Source organism: Alosa sapidissima, chromosome 4, assembly GCF_018492685.1.
Source record: "Alosa sapidissima isolate fAloSap1 chromosome 4, fAloSap1.pri, whole genome shotgun sequence".
Classification (NCBI taxonomy): Eukaryota; Metazoa; Chordata; class Actinopteri; order Clupeiformes; family Clupeidae; genus Alosa; species Alosa sapidissima.
Window position 1 is genome coordinate 31,612,294 of NC_055960.1, and position 20,304 is coordinate 31,632,597.

Genomic DNA, 20,304 nt, shown 5'->3' on the forward strand with positions numbered 1-20,304 from the left:
CCATTTGAAGAAAGCAAGTGTGCAAGTGTGCCAACTACTGTGTGGACTGTGTGACATCAGAAGAAACCTGAGAGACAGATGACATTTTGAGTTTGGTTCTCATGTACTAAGTCATCTAAAACAGATTAAAATCTACATAATTGTTACAATAATTAAGACATAACAAAGCAGAGTTTGCTGAGTGTGATGCCTGTGTGTAAGTGTGTTTGAGTGTGTGTGTATGTGTATGTGTATGTGTGTGTGAGTGTGTGTGTGTAGAATCAATGTGTGTGTGTGTACGTATGTACATGTATGTGTGTGTGTGTGTGTGCGTGTGTAATAAGGGAGAGCTCATCGGTGGCTCAGTTTTCAGTCTCTCAGTTGTGGCTAAGATGATGGACGAGGTGACAGCTGTATCTGGATATGGGGAAGGAGAAACAGGGATTAGTACAACCTGAAAAGCCATTGCCACCTGCAGATCATCTTTAACATTGTGTGCGTATGTCAACCAAGCTTTTGTGTCTTTCTTTTATCTTCCTAAGTTGCTGGCTGTTTTTCATGTCCGATGTACCAGATCAAACCCAGTGCCTTCCAATAGACACAAGAAATGCCCATCTGCTTTCAGAATATTTACATAGCAGGAGGGGAGAGGAGAATAATGTGACAGGGCATGTATTCTTCTGTAACTTCTTCTACCCACAAGACTTGATGGAGAGAGAGAGAGATTGTCAGTTACTTTTGATACAAATGAATTAATGATTTGTAGAATGCTTAGTTAATAGTGTTGCCAATAAAGCATATATAGAATTTAATTGAAAGAGAGAGAGAGAGAGAGAGAGAGAGAGAGAGAGAGAGACAGAGAGAGAGGAAGAACAGGACAAACAGACACATGCCCCATCAGTCCAGATACTCTTTCCCTGTCCATGTAGGGTGAACCTCTGCCCTCTCGTTCCAGCAGGGCAGGTCCAGTGCCGACCTGATCCCCTCTTCCTTACACGGCTCCAGCCTCATGTTACCGTCTCCACTGCCAGAGCCGCCTGCCATTCAGTCAGGTGATCAACAGAGGGCCGGACACCACGCAAGGGCCCACCAACCGATCTGGCGATGGAACATTCTTTCAGAAGGAAAAGGAGGGTGAGGAGGAGGAAGAGGAGGAAGAGGAGGAAGAGGAGGGCTCGACAGGCACAGTGCAGGTAGCCTCCCCACAAAGCAGCCTTCAGCATTTGACATTGTCGATGGCCCCTTGATTTAGCTCTGTTCTGTGTCAGGTCAGTGTAATCAATCCAGGAGTGAGTGGAGACCGTCTCCTTGTGGTGCGTGAGTGTGCTGCTAATGCAGGAACTACGTGCTCTTCAGGAACCTTTCCTGGCCCTAAAATAATCCTGTACAGCCTGATTTCCCATGAATCACACACCTTTTAACAGATAAGCACAGACCACAGTCATGGATTTTGTGGTCAGTCACTGCATGTGTGTGTGTGTGTGTGGGGGTGTGTGTGTGTGGGTGTGTGGCAGGGTATGTGTCCCTGACACACACTATGACATGTGCTGTAGTTATGATTTACATTCCATTTTTAAATGTCTGCCTCTTGCCCGGGAGTAACCTTGCTGCCCATGGTGGTAGCCAGTGCTCATAATGCCAGGTCACTAATGACTCCACTGCAAAAGACACTGCCACCCTTGTGCTACACACACACACACACACACACACACACACACACACACACACACACACACACAATACAACACACACACAAACACACAACAAAATAACACACACACATATACAGTACACACACACCAAGGACTGTTTCAGAACACCTGCTGGCCCAAGCAACATTCAAGTGGGGGACTTCAGTGCATATTTTTATGACTTGCTGACTTGCCAAAAACACCACTGAATGTTGAATATATCACACAATCCGACAAGTACACAATGTAACTTGCAGTAAAAGTCCACAACAGATAGCTTGCTAGTTTTGCATGTTTCCACTAAATTGTAAGCTGAATCATTAGCTTTTTATGTTAAAGACATACCGTAATTAGCCAAACAAGAAGCAATAAAAATGTGCAACACTAACTAACTTAACTATCTCACTATCTCACTAACTAACTAACGTATCTCACTATCTCACTAACTAACTAACTATCTATCTTCTCACTGTTATCTCCTGTTTCTGTTGTTGGTTACTTTTCCTCATGTACTTCTCTGCACATGCTTGCTGTGGCTTCAGAATATCCCCTTTTAGCTACAGGCTATATTCTCCCTCACTCTCAAAACCACAAGAGGGCCCACTATGACTGACCCTTCCTTAAGGTCTGGACAGACACACACACAATTAAGCCCACAATTATTCATACCCCATGGCAAATATTAATTTAATGTTGATTTTCTCTTGACCAATCGCTACCTTAGAATAATAAGGTTCTATCTGACATTTTTGTCAAAATGGAGTTATTTACATATTTTTATTCTTTGAAAGTTTCTTAAGTTCAGATGAGGTGTTTCTGAAAGTTGTGTACATATTTGGACTTTATATCAAAAAGAACTTGTTCCATTTACCATGTAACTTTATGGAATTCTAAAACTTTGAAGCTCAATATCTCAGAACTACTCAAAACGCAGATAGAATCTTATTATTCTAAGGTAGCGCAATATGTTCTGACTGGGAATGACACGGCCACATGCCAAAAGGTTTTAAGACAGTGTGTCAGGGACAAAACTTTATATCGTCTTTAAAATTTGTATAATTTTTTATGTCCAAAATTATTAATACCCTTCCTAAATAATCACTGGAAAAATTATTTTGCCATCACAGCACTCCACATGGGTCTTAACTCTCCATGTCTCCACAATAAATCTGGACCGCCGATTCCTTCAGAATCTTGAAGTAGACATAAGATTGGCATACAAAAGAAGCATTAAACCCTAATTACACCATGCCCATTTCAAGTGTGGGGGTGAGAAAATTAGTCTTCTGGGATGTTTTTCAACAAGTGGGGTCTGTCGACCTGTCCCAATAGGCGGCATTGTACCATTAAACCACACGATGATCCCACGAAGTCCAGACCTCAATCCCATCAAAAGTCTATAGAGAGAGCACAAGGCCAGAGTGATGCAAGACAGTTGCGGTTCAAAATCATGCAAAAAGCGTGTTGGTTATTACAAAAAACATGTTGGTTGCTGTGATGGCAAAATAAAGGCTTTACCAGTGATTATTTAGCAAGGGTATGAATCATTTTGGACATGCCATTTTTCATAAAAATGTTAAAAACACTTCCGTTTTTTTGGTTCCATGTCCCTCCCTACCACACTGTTTTACAACATTTTGGCTTGTGGCAGTGTCATCTTCAGTAAACATATTGGTCAAGAGAAAATCAGCATTAAATTGATATTTGCCTGGGGTATGAATAATTTTGGGCTTAATTGTATATATGAAAAGGACTTATATGGCTTAAACCTGTTTAGAGATGCTGTCACCTCAAATATGCAAGCACATTCCTGAGGATTTCTGAAATTACATCATCTAACACACACACACACACACACACACACACATCACACACAGGAACGCAAGCAGAACTATAAATATGTTGTGGTGTGAATAATAGCAGTGATTCACAGCAACACCCTAGACACCCCTCCCCCCCATAACACACACATACACAAGGTGTCTCTGTGGTGAACTGAAGATGTTCAGGATGCACTGGCTATAACACTGACTATTACTGAGAGCAGAAATAACTAGATCAGGCGAGACAAGATTAAATAGTCTGGAGTGTCTCGCTTAAAATACTCACTTCAATCCAACTTGTTTGCTATGGTCGTTCAGAAGCTCCACTGAAGTTGATTGGATGGCACACGTGGGTACCTGCTAGAAGGGATGCCCAGAAAACCTGGCCAAGACCACATTTTAGTCTGAGGACTACAGAGAAAAGATCCCTTCACAAATGCCACAAAGAGGCTATATCTGACTTTTATCGTGTTAAAATATGATTCACTCCAGGGTTGTGTTTCTTCCATTCATTGGAGAACAGTCTCCCTTGACTCCATCCATGTTTGTGTTTCTTTTCAGAGAAAAGCAACTAGAATGTGGCAACCTAAAACCCTTTCTCACTAAACAGAGTTTTATTTACACTTTGTTCTCCTCATATCAACTTTACCAGAGACTTTCTAATGTGGAGACACAGCACTCAAAAAATACTCCATAGAAATGCATGGGGCTAGTTTGTCACGCCAATATAGCCGTTGTCTACACATATCCCACACTTTCCTTGGCAAAACGTCGACATGTGAATACATTGAGCCAATCATGTGGTGTGTTGTGAATACATTGAGCCAATCATATGGTGTGTTGTGAAGACATCGTGCCAATCATGTGTTGTGATCTCGCCGCTGGAGCAAGATTGGTGTCGTGAAGTCTTGCGCACGCGCAGTTCGACCCAAAGACTGTGCCCGATGAGTGCCCATAAAACGTTGGTATATGGCCGCCGAGTGGAGGGACTTGCCTAAAAGGACTTTGACTTTACTGTGACTTTTTATGTGGTTCAGAGTAGAAAATGCAAGCCAATATGAGGGACTTTGTTTTTAAACAGGACATTACATTTAAACAACACCATAAGATAAGCTGTAAAGGGTTTACTTAATCCTCTTACTGTAAAAGGAACAATATGTTAGCCAGCTTTTTTTTTATTTTTCTCTCCTCGCAATGCCGCAAATGTTTCTCTCGCTCTCTGTTGATGTCCTCATTCTTCTCCTGCCCTTCCTTCCCTTCCTCTCTTCCTTTCTTCGGACCCTGTAATTTGATGGCAGAGGCATTACATAAGCAGCGCTCACTGGTCTGTTACCCTGGCAAAGAGCTCAGATTCCTTCTAATGATGCTGTATATTATTTTTATACCCTCCTGGATGCCAGGCAGCCATGCCACTGCGCTGTGCCAGGGCCGAGCTGGGTATCAAGTGTTGTTTTAAAGGCGCCAGCCCCTCACATGGGGGTGAGCAAGGTAAAGTTTCGTTCTGACCCTTCTGTCCATCCTTCTGGTCTACGATGCTTCAGATTGGTCACTCGAGTTCTGACTGTGTTTGCATTCCAGAGGCTAATTCAAAGTAATCTGTCTACTTGACCTCAGTTTATTAGAGTGGGGTTTGGATGGTAATTAGTTAGATGTGATAGCCTGTGACCTGAGCAAAGAATATTTGTAGTGTTCAAAAAACACACAGGTGATTTTAGTAAGATGATTCTTTCATTCTTGGCTCCTAGTTGCTGTTCTAAGTGTCACAATGTGTGTGTGTGTGTGTGAGTGTGTGTGTGTCTGTGTGTGTGTGTGTGTGCCTTTTGATTTAAGTACAGCAACTATTTATAGTGACTGAATTTCCATGTGTGCGCATAGGAATCAGTGTGTAAAAATACACAGCAGCTAGATACAGATGAGACGGTGGATGGCTGAAAGCCTGTGGCAGGACCCGCGCACCTGTGGCTGATGCCAGCTACTAAAATAACCACAGGGACAATGCACGGGGGCTCACACGCAGTACACACACACACACTCACACTGTACATGTACACACACATGGGGCGTGCGTATGTGTGTAAGTGGCTACACATTCACGTACACACACACACACACACACTTTCTCTCTCTCTCTCTTGCTCACAAATACTCACAAACACACACACACACACACACACACACACACACACATACACACACACACACACACACACACACACCAACCCGCACAAAGGAGTCCAACACAAACTGTGTGCCCTTCACCTAACCTTTCCTAATGCCTCAGAGTTGTTTCTCTAAGAAATCACACATCTGTTGAGAGTTATTGGAGACACTCAGGGCCATGTTAAAAAATGTGTATTTACTATCAAAAGCCGCCCCAAGGATGTACACAGATGAAGTATGAGTTTCGCAGCAACAACAGATCCTGCACTACTGTATATTACATTGATGCTTTCTGCACACGTGAGGTGTTAACGAGGTGTTGAAAACCGCCCTGCATTTGACTTGCTGTCTTTATGCCAACCTGAAATCATAAAGCTGAAGGCAGCAGTGGAACAGATGTGTGGTGAATCACTCAGGGCTGCCCTCCACCTGGAGTCTAATTAACTCAGAACAAAACTCAATCCACCCTGAAACCATAGCAGACTCTTTGAAGAATGGCAGAGGTTTGGTAGCCTAGTGATTCCTTTATAGAAAGCATCATGGTTTGAGGTTGGTGGCTTCTTTTTTCCTGGTGCTTGAGAGTAACTTTCACCAGGAAAACTGGAGTAATGAGAAGGCAGGGGTTGAGTGTTAGTGCAAGTGCTATTCATGTAGAGAGAGACGTCATCCAAACCATTTTCTAATACAATATCGCCACCATGGGGCCAAATATGACATTACAGTTTCTACCCTTCAACTGGGTTACTGTGACAAATAGTTCTGTGTGTCATTGTAGTAAAGCACTGCTAAGGTATTTTTACACATATAAACATACGTGACTGTAAAGTTGTATGTGTTGAATAAGTGTAACCCTCTATTCTAGCTGACAAAGGCAAACATAAATGGCATGCATTTCACCTCACCGTGCCTCTAGACTACCTGTGAAGTAGTTCAATGAAACACATTAAAAGGTTCTCTCTCTCTCTCTCTCTGTCTGTATGACATTGATTAAAGAATGACAGACAGGTCCTTGATTAGATTTGAACCCAGATACACACTAATCCAATTGCTAGTTTTACGAGTTATATATTTATGATCCGTAACCTACATTGTGCAATGTGCTCCACTGTTGGTGTGTTAATCTTTCCCATGAGTGTCTGCCTGGAGAGCAGTTTATCCCTCATCTACCTGATATGAGCCACACAACTTCTGAATCTTATCTGATTGGAGAAATTAATAATGTGTGGGGGGAAAGTCACCCGGTGTAATTCCTGTCACACTATTTGTGCAGTTTTTATTTTCAAACCGTATACAGATCCATATTGTAACAACAGAATGATCTATGGTCTTGACAGCATGATATTTTCTGCTCCAAAGACTGATATAGGCTCTATTTACTGATTTTGGAGAATAGATTAATTCATGAAAATTACACAAATTAGTTGTCTTCTGTTACATTGTTTTGATAGACTTTTTACATCACAGGATAACATATCAGTACATTCACACGTTTTAATAGTAGCTGAATTTAGGACTTGTGACTTTGGACCTGTGGGTGTGTGTTTTTCAAAGTTGTTTTTATAACCTTCTTAACACACAAGTTGTTTTTATAACCTTCTTAACACACAAGTTGTTTTTATAACCTTAACACACAAGTTGTTTTTATAACCTTCTTAACACACAAGTTGTTTTTATAACCTTAACACACAAGTTGTTTTTATAACCTTCTTAACACACAAGTTGTTTTTATAACCTTCTTAACACACAAGTTGTTTTTATAACCTTCTTAACACACAAGTGGATGTGAAAAGGTCCAAGGTGAGTCAAGATGATAAACACATGATTCATGCATTGCAGTAGGTGTGACAATGAAACAACAACTGATGTATGGGTACCCTATACCTCAGTAGCCTACTTTGGTACAGGGGGGGGCTAGGGATTTGCCCATGGTTCCTACATTTGCTCTATTAGGAAGACTTAGCAGTTTAATCGGTGCAATCCATCACAATAACTGGATAGCCATATTAGCAGTCAACAGATCAGGCAATTGCCAATGTGTGTGTTTATCCAAAAGTGAATAAGTGTTAATAGAGGTTCAGGATTCATATTTATGGTCCACAAAATAAATGGCAAATGCTGAGCAAGTGATAGTCCAATATGCTCTTTTTAATATGCTTCCTTAATACATCAGTGTATTGATCAGATGGATTGATAACACACATCACGTTGAGTCTCCCCGAGCTGCATGTTGTGGACCTAATGAGTGTTCTGGAGGTAGTGTAGCCAATCAAAAAGACGAAGGAAGGTGCCTCTTTCATAACCCCGTGCAGTGAAATGCTTAAGAAGGCTGCTGTTTTCTCTAGTAGGGCATTTGGCATATGCCAAATCAACAGGGCATAACCACCTGTAAAAAAGTTGTCTTATTGCTCACAAAGGCTGCTTTGTTGGTGATGCTTCTGCTGCTTCACACTTTGGTGGTTTTAAAGGTCACTAATAGGGAACGTGAGCTGCGTTTAGACCGTCGTGAGACAGGTTAGTTTTACCCTACTGATGATGTGTTGTTGCAATGGTAATCCCGCTCAGTACGAGAGGACCGCAGGTTACTACTAACTACTAGGCTACTACTAACTACTTTGAGCGACAGATGATCTTGCTTTATATGATGTCTTGTCTGGCATACTGAAACATGCAGGCCTAAAAGTGGTCATATAGGCCTGCTAAATATAATTTCCTGGTTTTCCATACAGAACCAATAGCCTAGGTTACTGGTAAAATGTACATAATAACCAACACTTCAACGTAATACCCCATTTGTGTCTGCAAGGACTATTTCTGTACATAATAATACAGTAGTAGCCTAATCCTGGGTGACATAGTCCCCCCACAGGCTTAATAGCATAATTGCAGCAAGCGACGCGACATTTAAAGTGGAACGGAATATCCGAATAAGGAACAGCGAAAAAGGATCCTACCAGTCTCGTCCCATATGAGCTGTTTCCAGGTCATTATCGAGGGCTATCGTTAGTCGTTCTAGTTTGTCTGAAGTGGTATAGGCTACTTGACCAGATGTGCACTTGTGAGCAGGACAGCTTGGGTCTGAAACCGAACAGAGCGAGCGATTTTCTGCTGTAACATTATTAAGTAATCACGCATTGGACAAATAAATAACTCGATCCATAGCCATGTGGTTATTAGACAGGAATACAATTGCACGTCTACCATACAAGTTCCGGATGTGATCAATTTAAATTGAGCGATCTGAGAAAGTCCTATTCTAACTATTGTGTTGTGAAACATAATTCTAAATATAGCCTAGCTGTAGACTACGATCTGACTCTGCCTAATTAAAGTGCAACGGTGTTGCTGCTTCTTCACAGTTCTGACAGGTGTTACCAGCACTTCTCTGACGAATCCAAGGTGTGTAGGCGTCTGGCGTCTGAGATGTAGGCCTAATTTGGTCCTGTAGCCTGCCTACCACTAGCCTACCACTGGAGTATTGGAGCGATTTGGTCAGTTAATTTTGCATTTTGCATTTGACACACTCCTGAGGCTGTTTAAAGAAGGCCTGGCTGCATCCCATTGCAGCAAATAACACGGCTGAATATAGCTCAAAAGCATGAATTACTTTTTCCTAGGCCTACTGCACAGCAAAACACAGAATGTGTGAACTACATAGTGCTTGAACAGCAAATAACAAATACATGAATAACAAATAATTTATGAGTGTGTACACTATAAACATATAGACCTACTTTGCATGTATAGGCCTAATAGTGATTGATCTAACAAAAACATGACAACCGAGATTGTGTGTCCATCATGTTATAGTGTTATATTGTAGCCTACCCAGTTAAAAGTGTGAAGTGGCTGTAGGCTAGGCCTTGTTATATGATAACCTAATTATAACACCTTTATCATGAAATTATGAACTACAAATTATTTTTAATGGGCTACAATTAAACCAAACTATAAACCATAATTCTACACTGAAGAGAGGGGCCTGTTTATTTGGCTGAGGTTAAATATGAACAACACTCTCTAGTATCCCTTACATTTAACAAGACAAACAGGGTCATGTTTACATGTTGTCTCTTAATGGCAACAATAACAGTCACAGTACTAGCTCTTTGTACTACCAAAAACTAATCCTCTGCTCTTTCTGTTGTCTCTATCAGGTTTCTGCTTTTCAGTCATGGAGAATCGTATATCCATTATCCTTCTAGGAAAAGCCGGAGTTGGTAAAAGTGCTTCAGCAAACACAATTTTAGGACAAACAGCATTTGATTCAGGACAAATAACCAAACAAATCTATGTAGAAACAGGACCAGTGTTTGAAAATCAGATAACAGTGGTAGACACTCCAGGAATATTAGGATCAGAGCAACAGATTGACATCTTCTGCAAGGATGTCCTCAGGTCTGACAGACCTCTTCTGATCCTGCTGGTGATCAGAATTGGACAGTTCACTGTGGAGGACTTGAAGGCTGTGGAGGCAGCGATAAGAGTCATTGGGGATCATAGGATGGAAAACAGTTACCTGCTCTTAACAGGTGGAGATTGTTTGAAGACTTCACTGGATGATTATATCAGGCAGAATGGTTCACTCCAAGATGTTGCCAGAAGATTTTCAGGGAGAATTCACGTGTTTAACAACGAAGACGGAGGAAGAGAGCAAGTCTCAGAGCTGCTACAGAAGACAAGTAAGTTATTGCGTAATAGACGTGATTTCCTCCGATGATGATTAGTGCTTGCAAGACAACACTATTTTGTTATTTCTAGTGTCACAGCAAGGCTCACAAATTGCAACAAAAACTACGGAGGACAACACAGAAGGATAAATTCAAATATTTACCAAGGAAAAATAACAAGATCACGTGTCTTAGATAATACGTGTGTAAGTTAGGGTGAAAGTAAAACAGGTGCAAGACCAACATGGACAAAAACAAAAATAATCAAATGTAGCATATGGCTGGGAGATATGATCAAATATAGGTACTAGTAGTCATTGTTAACTTCCGGGAACTATTTGAGGGTCCATTAGCCGCCATTTCTTTTTAAATGGACATTGGCGTAAATGGAGTTGACCTCGGACATCAGCCAGTTACAACCGTAGCAACCGTTGAACCGTGTCCTTTATCAACCCCACTCCCACTTGTGTCATTTTGATTAAATATCAATATTTATCACAATACACGTTGATAATGAGGAGTGTGAAGAGTATCCTGATAATGACCAGCTGGTCACTCATTTGGTCACATCTCTTGAAGTTTCATTTTGTGCAATCAAAAATGAAAAATTAAAATTTAGCAGCCAAAAGACACCTGTGTAATACCTTGTGACGTAAAGGGACATTTGACGCTGAATTACTGCTACAGTCTTGGGATGTGCGCCGACTTTTGTAAAATTACGTCTACAGGGGGCGTTGCAACTGACACATTTTAATAGCTGCTTGGACCCTGTGGATGAATGCCTATGTGAGCATTACAGTAAATGAGTTTGGGAACAGCATCTTTGTGTGAGGGCTCCTACAGTATACGTTTTCATATTTTTTTTTATATTTATTTTACATTTTTTCTGTTTTGCAGAAACTTGCCTGTTGCCCAAGGTGGAGCCAGTGCCCAGTGTGCATCTCTGTGTTTGGTATGCCTCTACCAATCCTCCTCTGAGAATCTAGTAACAGGCATGAGCTACGGTATTTCAAAATATGCCACCAATTATTTTAGGCTTTTAGCATTCTTGTTGCATTGTCGTTCCACTTAAGCATCCAATTTATAGACAAGTTATCCAACAAATCTTATTAAGCCTATTTTCCTTGCTTTGATTGATTGATTAATTAATACTTTATTAATCCTTTACAGGAAATCACTTTTTTACAGCAGCTACTGTATGCATCATCAGAGCACCACAAAACACACACACACTGCATCCAACACTAAGCATCTGTTTATGAAATGTTCAAAGGTGATGTTTTATAAATTGTCACGTCAGGTGTGACGGTTGCCAGATGTACCCAATCAACGGCCCCAGGTTTAAGTGCAGGGACTGTGATAACTTTGACTTCTGTGAGAAGTGCTTCAAAACATTCGAGCACAACATCAGACACACCTTTTACAGGATCGATGACCCAGGTTAGTTGTCTGGGATGGGTAGTGTTGTCTGCGCCCCTCTTTTGTCATTGTTATCTCTGTTGAAGTGGTTATGTTTGTGTGTGAATTTGTTTGTGTGTTTGTGCATTTGAAAGGAATATTATACAAAAACTACTGGTCCGATTTTCATAAAACTTGGTGGAAAGCTGTAGCATGGCCCAAGGAAAACTCCATTCAGTTTTGGAGATGCAATCAGTGGGCCACAAATGTAATTTCACTTTTGCCTACATTGTGAGATAGAGCATTATAAACAGTAGCAACCCCACCAACTCTGGCAGATAGGTGAATTAAAGCTGCTGCACTCCACCAGAATGAGTTAAAGCACCTAACTCACCAGCACTCACACAGGTCTCACATAAGGATAGAAAATAATGCGAAATGTTAGTCTTGTCAGTGATTGATCCTGTCAACTTCAGGACGGATACAACAGTTTGAGGAGCACGGCATTTTGAGTGTAGGCTCACAAGGACCATAAGGTTCCTGGAGGCAGGCAGATGTTCTAGTCCAGCCGTGTGGCAAGCTGAGAGCAGACCACTGCAAGCCGCTGTTATGGACCCTTTCAAGAGAGTTCCATTATCAGCATCATAGTTGGCCCCACAAGACTTCCTTTTTAACATTCCATATGTTATCTTAATGCAGAGGAAGTAGATTGGGAACCAAATAGAACGTTCAAGCATTGTTTTTGTTTTTATTGCTGAAAGGGTCTATAGTGGTTTTCCCCTAATAAACCTATGAGGTAGTACCCTGAAGTGTTTTATGTCATTAATATCCCTGTCCTCTTTACACAGTAGTGATCCCTCAGGTCACCGGAGGTCCGTGGATGTCGAGGGCAAGGAGGCGAAACCTGCTGCATCGCCTTCATCAGCAACTGTGAGTGATTCTTGTGAGTGAAAGATCAAAAGAGTCCAAGTTCAAAATACAGAGCTAGTGCTTCTCATAACAGGTTAAACAAGATGTGAACGATAAGCCCAGGGCCAGGCTGAAAACTAGGGGGGACAGAGCCTTTTCAGTGGCAGCCCCTAGACTCTGGAACTGCCTCCCCCTCCACATCCGTTCAGCTCAGTCTCTGAATGTTTTTAAGTCCCTTTTAAAGACCCACCTCTTTTCACTTGCCTTTGGCTAGTGTCTCCCTTTATGCCCCAGTGTTTAGTTTTAAAGGTTCTTTTTTCTGCATTTCTTAATTATTATTTTAACTGTAGCCCTTTTTTGTTTTTGTGCCTTCCTGTATTTATTTATTGCACTTTATTGTGAAGCACTTTGGTGCGGCTAAGCCGTCTGTAAATGCGCTATATAAATAAAATTGACATTGACATTGACATTGACAAGCCTAAGGTTAGTTTCAAAGACACTGTTTTTCAAAATATATATTTTTTTAAACAATGTGATGAATTCTATAAAACAATTCACTAAACTGGGCAGGCTTATCCTGGCTCCGCGTGTAGGCCTAGTGTTGACTGTTGAGCAACTAAGTTAAATGTGAGCATCCATGAGATGTGAATAATTAAGCCATTGACGCACATTGTGCAGGGGACATCATTTGAGTTTGCAGTCCAAGTTAACCAAGTATTGCAATCCAGTATGTACAAGGAGAGGGTGTTTTTCGTACATAAAGGGAAGCATTGATCACCAATCCATGTTTCAGATCATCATCAGATGACAAAGACATCAAGGTAGATGAACAGCTGGACCTTCAGAGTAGTAATGGTGAGTTACTTGCTTAAAACCTGTAAATTGAAGGCTCTGAAGGTTTAAATGAATCGCTTGTGCTGGAAGCTTATCACAGTTCCAGAACAGCATCAGCTATGTGAAGGCACCAATGATCCAAGGTGATACTACATGTAGGTAAACAGGTACTAGTACTTCACTGACATTTCTTGTTGCTCTTCATGACTGTACTTTGCACAAAAGTGATGACTGATTATCTTGTCCTCAGCTTGCAAAAAGTTAAAATGATGCACAATAGTGTACCGGAAAGATTGAACAGTAATTTTATTTGTAGTTATTGAATACAGTTAATTTTTTCACTTTTGCTAACATTGTGAGTTACAAAATTCGGCCTTGGCTGAGGTCTGCATAGTGATCTTTACCTAAATGAAAGTAGTACCCTGAAGTGTTTTGCGTCATTAAATTTAAATCATTAATATCTTCCTCCAATAGCAGAGAACTCCCAGACCGCTGGAGACCCAGGGGTGTTAGGACAGAGGAGGCGGAGCCTGCTGCAGAGCCGCTTTGACCACCCACATTTTTTGCCGTGAGTGAAGAAGGCGTAGGGTGGAGTGAAGCGTGTGTGTGTGGTGTGTGCATATGTGTGTGCGTGTGTGTGGGGTGTGTGCATGTGTGTGTGGGGTGTGTGCGTGTGTGTGGGGTGTGTGCGTGTGTGTGGGGTGTGTGCATGTGTGTGGAGTGTGTGTGTGCATGTGTGTGGGGTGTGTGTGTGTGTGGGGTGTGTGCATGTGTGTGGGGTGTGTGCATGTGTGTGGGGTGTGTGTGTATGTGTGGGGTGTGTGTATGTGTGGGGTGTGTGCATGTGTGTGGGGTGTGTGTGCATGTGTGGGGTGTGTGTGGGTGTGTGGGGTGTGTGCATGTGTGTGGGGTGTGTGCATGTGTGTGGGATGTGTGTGGGGTGTGGGGTGTGTGCATGTGTGGGGTGTGTGCATGTGTGTGGGGTGTGTGTGCATGTGTGGGGTGTGTGTGGGTGTGTGCATGTGTGTGGGGTGTGTGTGTATGTGTGGGGTGTGTGTGTATGTGTGGGGTGTGTGTGGGTGTGTATGGGGTGTGTGTGTATGTGTGGGGTGTGTGCATGTGTGTGGGGTGTGTGCATGTGTGTGGGGTGTGTGCATGTGTGTGGGGTGTGTGTGTATGTGTGTGGGGTGTGTGCATGTGTGTGGGGTGTGTGTGTATGTGTGTGGGGTGTGTGTGTATGTGTGGGGTGTGTGCATGTGTGTGGGGTGTGTGTGTATGTGTGGGGTGTGTGTGGGGTGTGTGTGTATGTGTGTGTATGTGTGGGGTGTGTGTGTATGTGTGGGGTGTGTGCATGTGTGTGGGGTGTGTGTGTATGGGGGGGGTGTGTGTGTGTGGGGTGTGTGTGTATGGGGTGTGTGTGTGTGTGTGTGAGGGGGGGGGTGACATCGCCAGCAGCCAGACCAATGGATACCTTGTCTTAGCTGAATTACTGAAGCTAAGCAGGTGTGGGCCTGGTTAGTACTTGGATGGGAGACCTCCTTGCTGCTGGAAGTGGTGTTAGTGGGTGGCCACCCTCTGGCCAAAAAAAAAAAAGATCGATCCCAATGCCCCAGTGCCGTGACGGGGACACTGCACTGTAGGAGATGCCGTCCTTCGGATGAGACGTTAAACCGAGGTCCTGACTCACTGTGGTCATTAAAGATCCCATGGCACTTATCGCAAAGAGTAGGGGGTTCCCCGGTGTCCTGGCTAAATTCCCAACCTGGCTCATTCAATCTGGCCCCCTAATCATCCTCCACTGTAATTGGCTCATTTACTCCCTCACTCTCCACCTCAAGCTGGTGTGTGGTGAGCGTTCTGGTGCATAATGGCTGCTGTGCATCACCCAGGTGGGTGCTACACATTGGTGGTGGTTACTAGTGAGGTCCCCCCATCCATGTGATGCGCTTTGAGTATCGAGAAAAGCGCTATATAAATGTAATGTGTTGTTATTATGGGGTGCCTAACGGCCTGATAGCCAGACATTTAGACAGAAATATCACACATGTAGTTAAAAAGTGGTTGTAATGAGTCTTTCCTTCACACAGGCACCTTATAGCAGATAATAGCTAAACAGGCAAACAAGAGCTCCAGCATAGAGTTCCAGGCACTTAGAAAAAAATGCTGAGAATCACATAAAAATAGGAAGACAGGAGACACAAGGCAAAAAGCCTAAAGTCCAATAGGTGAAAATCTCTAAATAAATCATCCCAAAACAGAATTCACAAACAGAGCTGGATACATGGAACAAAGCTTGACGAAACTTCCCTAAGGAAAATGTCTTCTTTGACTCATGAGAAATAAATCAGCTCTGAGATCTCACCTGTTTCTCCCAAAGGACCCTTAGGAGAAATAAGAAGAGATATTAAAGGGGAGAAGAAAACAGAGTATTTTGAGATTTTAAGTTCAACTTAAAGGGCAAGTCTGATCTAGAAACAACCTGGGGTCTATTTTTGATGAGCAAGTGATCATGATGGTGGCCAAACAATGAATGGTTGTGGCTTCTTAAAAACATATGGCGCTGAAAATACATACAATTATACCAAATGTTTCAAATGTATCAAATTTGAACAAGAACCTCCTTGTTGGTGATATAAACCAAGTTAAGTAAATGTGAAAATAATTGAATGAGTACAAGGCACAATTAAGAAAAGAGAGCACTAATCACTAACCCAATGTTTTAGCAGATCACCACCACTAGATCACAAAGATATCAAGGTGATGGATCCTCAAAGTAAGAAAGGTGAGGTATTGTGTTGTACACACACACACACACACACACAGAGGCACACACACACACACACAGGCACACACACACAGGTCCGCCATGTGTCTTGCTGGGGCTCGGGGGACAATATTAAGAAAGACGTCATTACTGCCATTCTCAAAAGGTCAAATACGTTGTATAATGCTGTAAAACAGTCACATCATAATGCTTTATGAGCACAGTCATGAGAATGTATAAAACTAGTTATAATAATGACAATAATTATGGAGCTTTATCAATAGTTTGTAACCCTTTTTGAATCAATTTTTAAGTGTTTTTAAATTCTGCTTTGTTGCGCCTTCCAATCATAAAGACCAATATGTAAGGGATAATGTGGGCCTATAGAACGCCGGTCATTGTCGGGAAATAGGTCCCGACAGGGCGGACCGGACCGGTCTTTTTCCGCCCTGAACACCGGCAACAAAATATTGATTTAACAATAATTTTAATGATGATCATTATATCAAGGGTTGTGAAATGTCGAGATATCCCTGCCCTAATTGCCATGTAACTCGCAATTGAGTAGGTCTTTCCGTTGGCATTTTTCACCGATGGATAAAAAGAACGCAGCACCTGATTGAGACTCTCTGCATTATAATCAGCAAAGTCTACCGACATTTTTTTTCCCACTAACCAGTCTTTGAAAACTGACATGGCCCATACCGTGGTCCGTTTGGTATTGATTTCACGTCGGTTCTCTTCAGTTCTGTCTCTGTCTCTGTCGTCCAGATGTCTGTGTTGTTTCGCTTCTTTGCCTTCCTCTGTGTTGTTTTCTTTTCTTTTTCTTTTCTTAACTGGTGAAGACAACTCAGCCTTCATCCAAGAATCGAAATCTGGGTAATCTCCAAGAATATTAAAACTAATATTAAACTCATCCATTGCGCCGGATGAATTGGAAGTTTGTCCGTTACAAAGTATCTGCAGGTCAACTCGCGTAGCTTAGCAACAGAGTATTCTAAAGTGATAAGTGGCCGGACTACTTGCGCAGTAATATGAAAGACGTGAAATAGAAGCACAAAGCCCATTTTCCTTGACAGCGGTCTGTTATACTTAGCAACGGTTTGTTATTCAGAATTATTACACAGCTCTTCAGAGTGCTGCAGAACGTTCCATTCACATGAATGGGCCTTCCCAACGTTCGGGCCTATGTTAAATCTACATAAATCACCGGCAAAGCATTTAATCACCGCTGTCAATGGCAACGGGTTTTGTGCTTCTGATTAATGTCTTTCATATCACTACGCAAGGACTGGAACTTCATTCAAACGTGAAAGCAGACGGTTGATCAGCTGTGTTCTAAAGAATGTTTGATTCAAGTTCAGCAGCGTGTGTTGCGAACTATTTGTTTCTCAGCAAATGCCGCGATGAACGGTAATAAATAGGCTAGGTTATGTAGGCTAAAGTCATATCGTGGGGAGTTTATTATTTCGTTTTGGCAAGTAGCCGTATAATAAGCGGGATAATGTATAGAACGCCGGTCATTACTGTGAAAATAAGTCCCTTCAGGGCGGAACAAGACCCCTCCGCTGCGCGTCGGGGTCCGGTTCGCCCTGTCGGGACTTATTTTCCCAGTAATGACCGGCGTTCTATACATTATCCCTTACGGCTCCCACACACAGCTGCGTTCCGTCAACGCATTCCAGTGGGTGTTCCCGACGGTAGCTATGCAAATGACTTGAAGTAAAACCGTAATGTGATTGGTTGGTGCCGTCCGTAGATTGGCTTGATTGGCCGGTGCCGTCTGTCGGTGCAGCAACAGCTGAACTCCTCAACGCGAGCAGCGGGAGAAACGCGACGCGACGGACCCACAATTCAGTTCGGCAACGGATCACGTGAGCCCATTTAAAGTGAATGGGATGCGTCTCCAGCAACGCGATGCACGCAGCTGTGTGTGGGAGCCGTTACTTAGCAGATCGCCGAACGTTGGGAAATCCCATTCAAGCCAATGGAGCGTTCTACTTGCCTTGTGAAGAGCCGTGTAATAAACCAATCTAAATGGATAGTGCAGGGATGTCACACAAACGGACCAGGGTACCAGGGTGGTGATGGGATGATGAAAAACATTGTTTTCATTTTTTATCTTATATTTCTTATTTGAATTTGTCACGCTCTCATACAAGACAACAATGTGTAACCTAATACCCTTATCTTGGTTGCACTACATGCTTAGAGATTGGCTCCAATGCGAGAAATTACTGTTGCATGCCATTATAAAAACAAGATAGCAGCAGTGAATATGGAAATAAATATATCAATGGCACTTAATAGAAAAGGAAAAAGGAGATGTAATATGTTTTTGAAATTCTACAACAGGTGAAGAGAAACTAGAGGAGGAACCAACTCTGAGGATTGTGCTCATTGGGAAGTCTGGCGCTGGGAAGAGTGCGACAGGAAACACCATCTTAAGGAAAAAAGCTTTTCAGTCTAAGATGTCTGTTACTGCACTGACCTGTCAGAAAGAAACAGCTCAGGTAGATGGTGAAACACTGGCTGTAGTCGACACTCCTGATCAGTTTCACACCAGGGGCAGTGAGGTGAAGAGGTGCATCTCATTTGCTGCTCCTGGTCCTCATGTGTTCCTGGTCGTGCTCCAGCCGGGCCGTTTCACAAAAGAAGACAGAGACACAGTGAACATCGTTCAGATGACTTTTGGAGATGCAGCCGCATGCTTCACCATGGTGTTGTTCACACATGGAGACGATCTGAAGGAGGATGAAATCACCATAGAAGAATTAATTAGTGGAAATCAAGCTCTCCGTGACTTCATCAGTCAGTGTCATGGAGGATATCATGTTTTTAACAAAAGAGACAAGGATCCCTCTCAAGTCAGAGAGCTGATGAAGAAGATCAACACAATGATTCAGAGAAATGGAGGAAGCTACTACACCAGTGAAATATTCAAAAGTGCTGAGAGAGACATACAAAAATAAAAATGGAACAACTTCTGAGAATCAATGCAGAATTGGAATTGAGATTGAGAAGAAAGGCAGAGAGAAAGAACTCAAACCCTTTCTGGCCCCTTCTGTCTCAATCTTTATCTCTTTTTAATCTTGAGGATTAGTGAGAGCATAAGTGCTTTCAAGTGTAATGGTACTTTGGATACATGCTAATGCTTTAGCTACTTTATTCTCTCACACGGTTTTTTTGCTCTCTGCTACAAGGAGTTTCTTGATTAAAGTTTCAGGTTGTTGACTAGATTTGAATCGAGTTGATAATTATGATGATTATGAGGTGATGATATTATTTTGATGAATCCTTTTTCACATGGATAAGGTGTGGTGCACGCAATGGGCATATCTGTTTGAGTGGTTTTATGATAGTGAGTGACTGAAAATAGGCCGAAGTCTTGTGACTTCTACCTGTGTGTTTTCCAGAGTTGTTTTACAACCTTCATACAAGGCTGTAAAAAAGGTCTTTGATATGAATGACAAAAGCTGGTAACAGCTCTAGTACAACCCAGTATCCAAAATCTGACTGGTTTCAAAACGGGGGCAGCCGTGGCCCACTGGTTAGCACTCTGGACTTGTAACCGGAGGGTTGCCGGTTCGAGCCCCGACCAGTGGGCTGCGGCTGAAGTGCCCTTGAGCAAGGCACCTAACCCCTCACTGCTCCCCGAGTGCCGCCATTGTAGCAGGCAGCTCACTGCGCCGGGATTAGTGTGTGCTTCACCTCACTGTCTGTTCACTGTGTGCTGTTTCACTAATTCACAATTGGGTTAAATGCAGAGACCAAATTTCCCTCACGGGATCAATATACTTATACTTAAATCTTTTGGACTAAGTTTGCAAAACACCATTTCATTAAGAATATTGCAAAGACAGCATATCAATTGTTGACACAGACATTTTATCTTTATTTTATCATTTTATCTTTTTTAAATATATGTTCGTTTTGATTTTGATGTCGGCAACACATTTCAAAAACGATGACAGGGCATGTTTACCACTGTGTTGCATCTCCTCTTCCTAAACAACATTTAAATATTTTGGAACTGTGGAGACCAGTTGTCCCTTTCATGCCCCTTATAGGATTTCAGC

The 20,304-nt window shown here is 42.3% G+C and overlaps 1 protein-coding gene across 1 annotated transcript; it reads left to right on the forward strand.

Moving 5' to 3' along the window:
• The first annotated feature begins 8,565 nt into the window (after positions 1–8,565).
• On the forward strand, positions 8,566–19,317 carry LOC121706877. The gene is made up of 10 exons (XM_042088972.1): positions 8,566–8,773; positions 9,010–9,141; positions 9,808–10,332; positions 11,218–11,272; positions 11,621–11,760; positions 12,567–12,648; positions 13,421–13,482; positions 13,936–14,029; positions 16,188–16,243; positions 18,581–19,317. The coding sequence occupies exons 3-10, from the start codon at positions 9,825–9,827 to the stop codon at positions 19,195–19,197; spliced, it is 1,614 nt and encodes a 537-aa protein (XP_041944906.1). The 5' UTR covers positions 8,566–8,773; positions 9,010–9,141; positions 9,808–9,824; the 3' UTR covers positions 19,198–19,317.
• Positions 19,318–20,304: the final 987 nt, after the last annotated feature.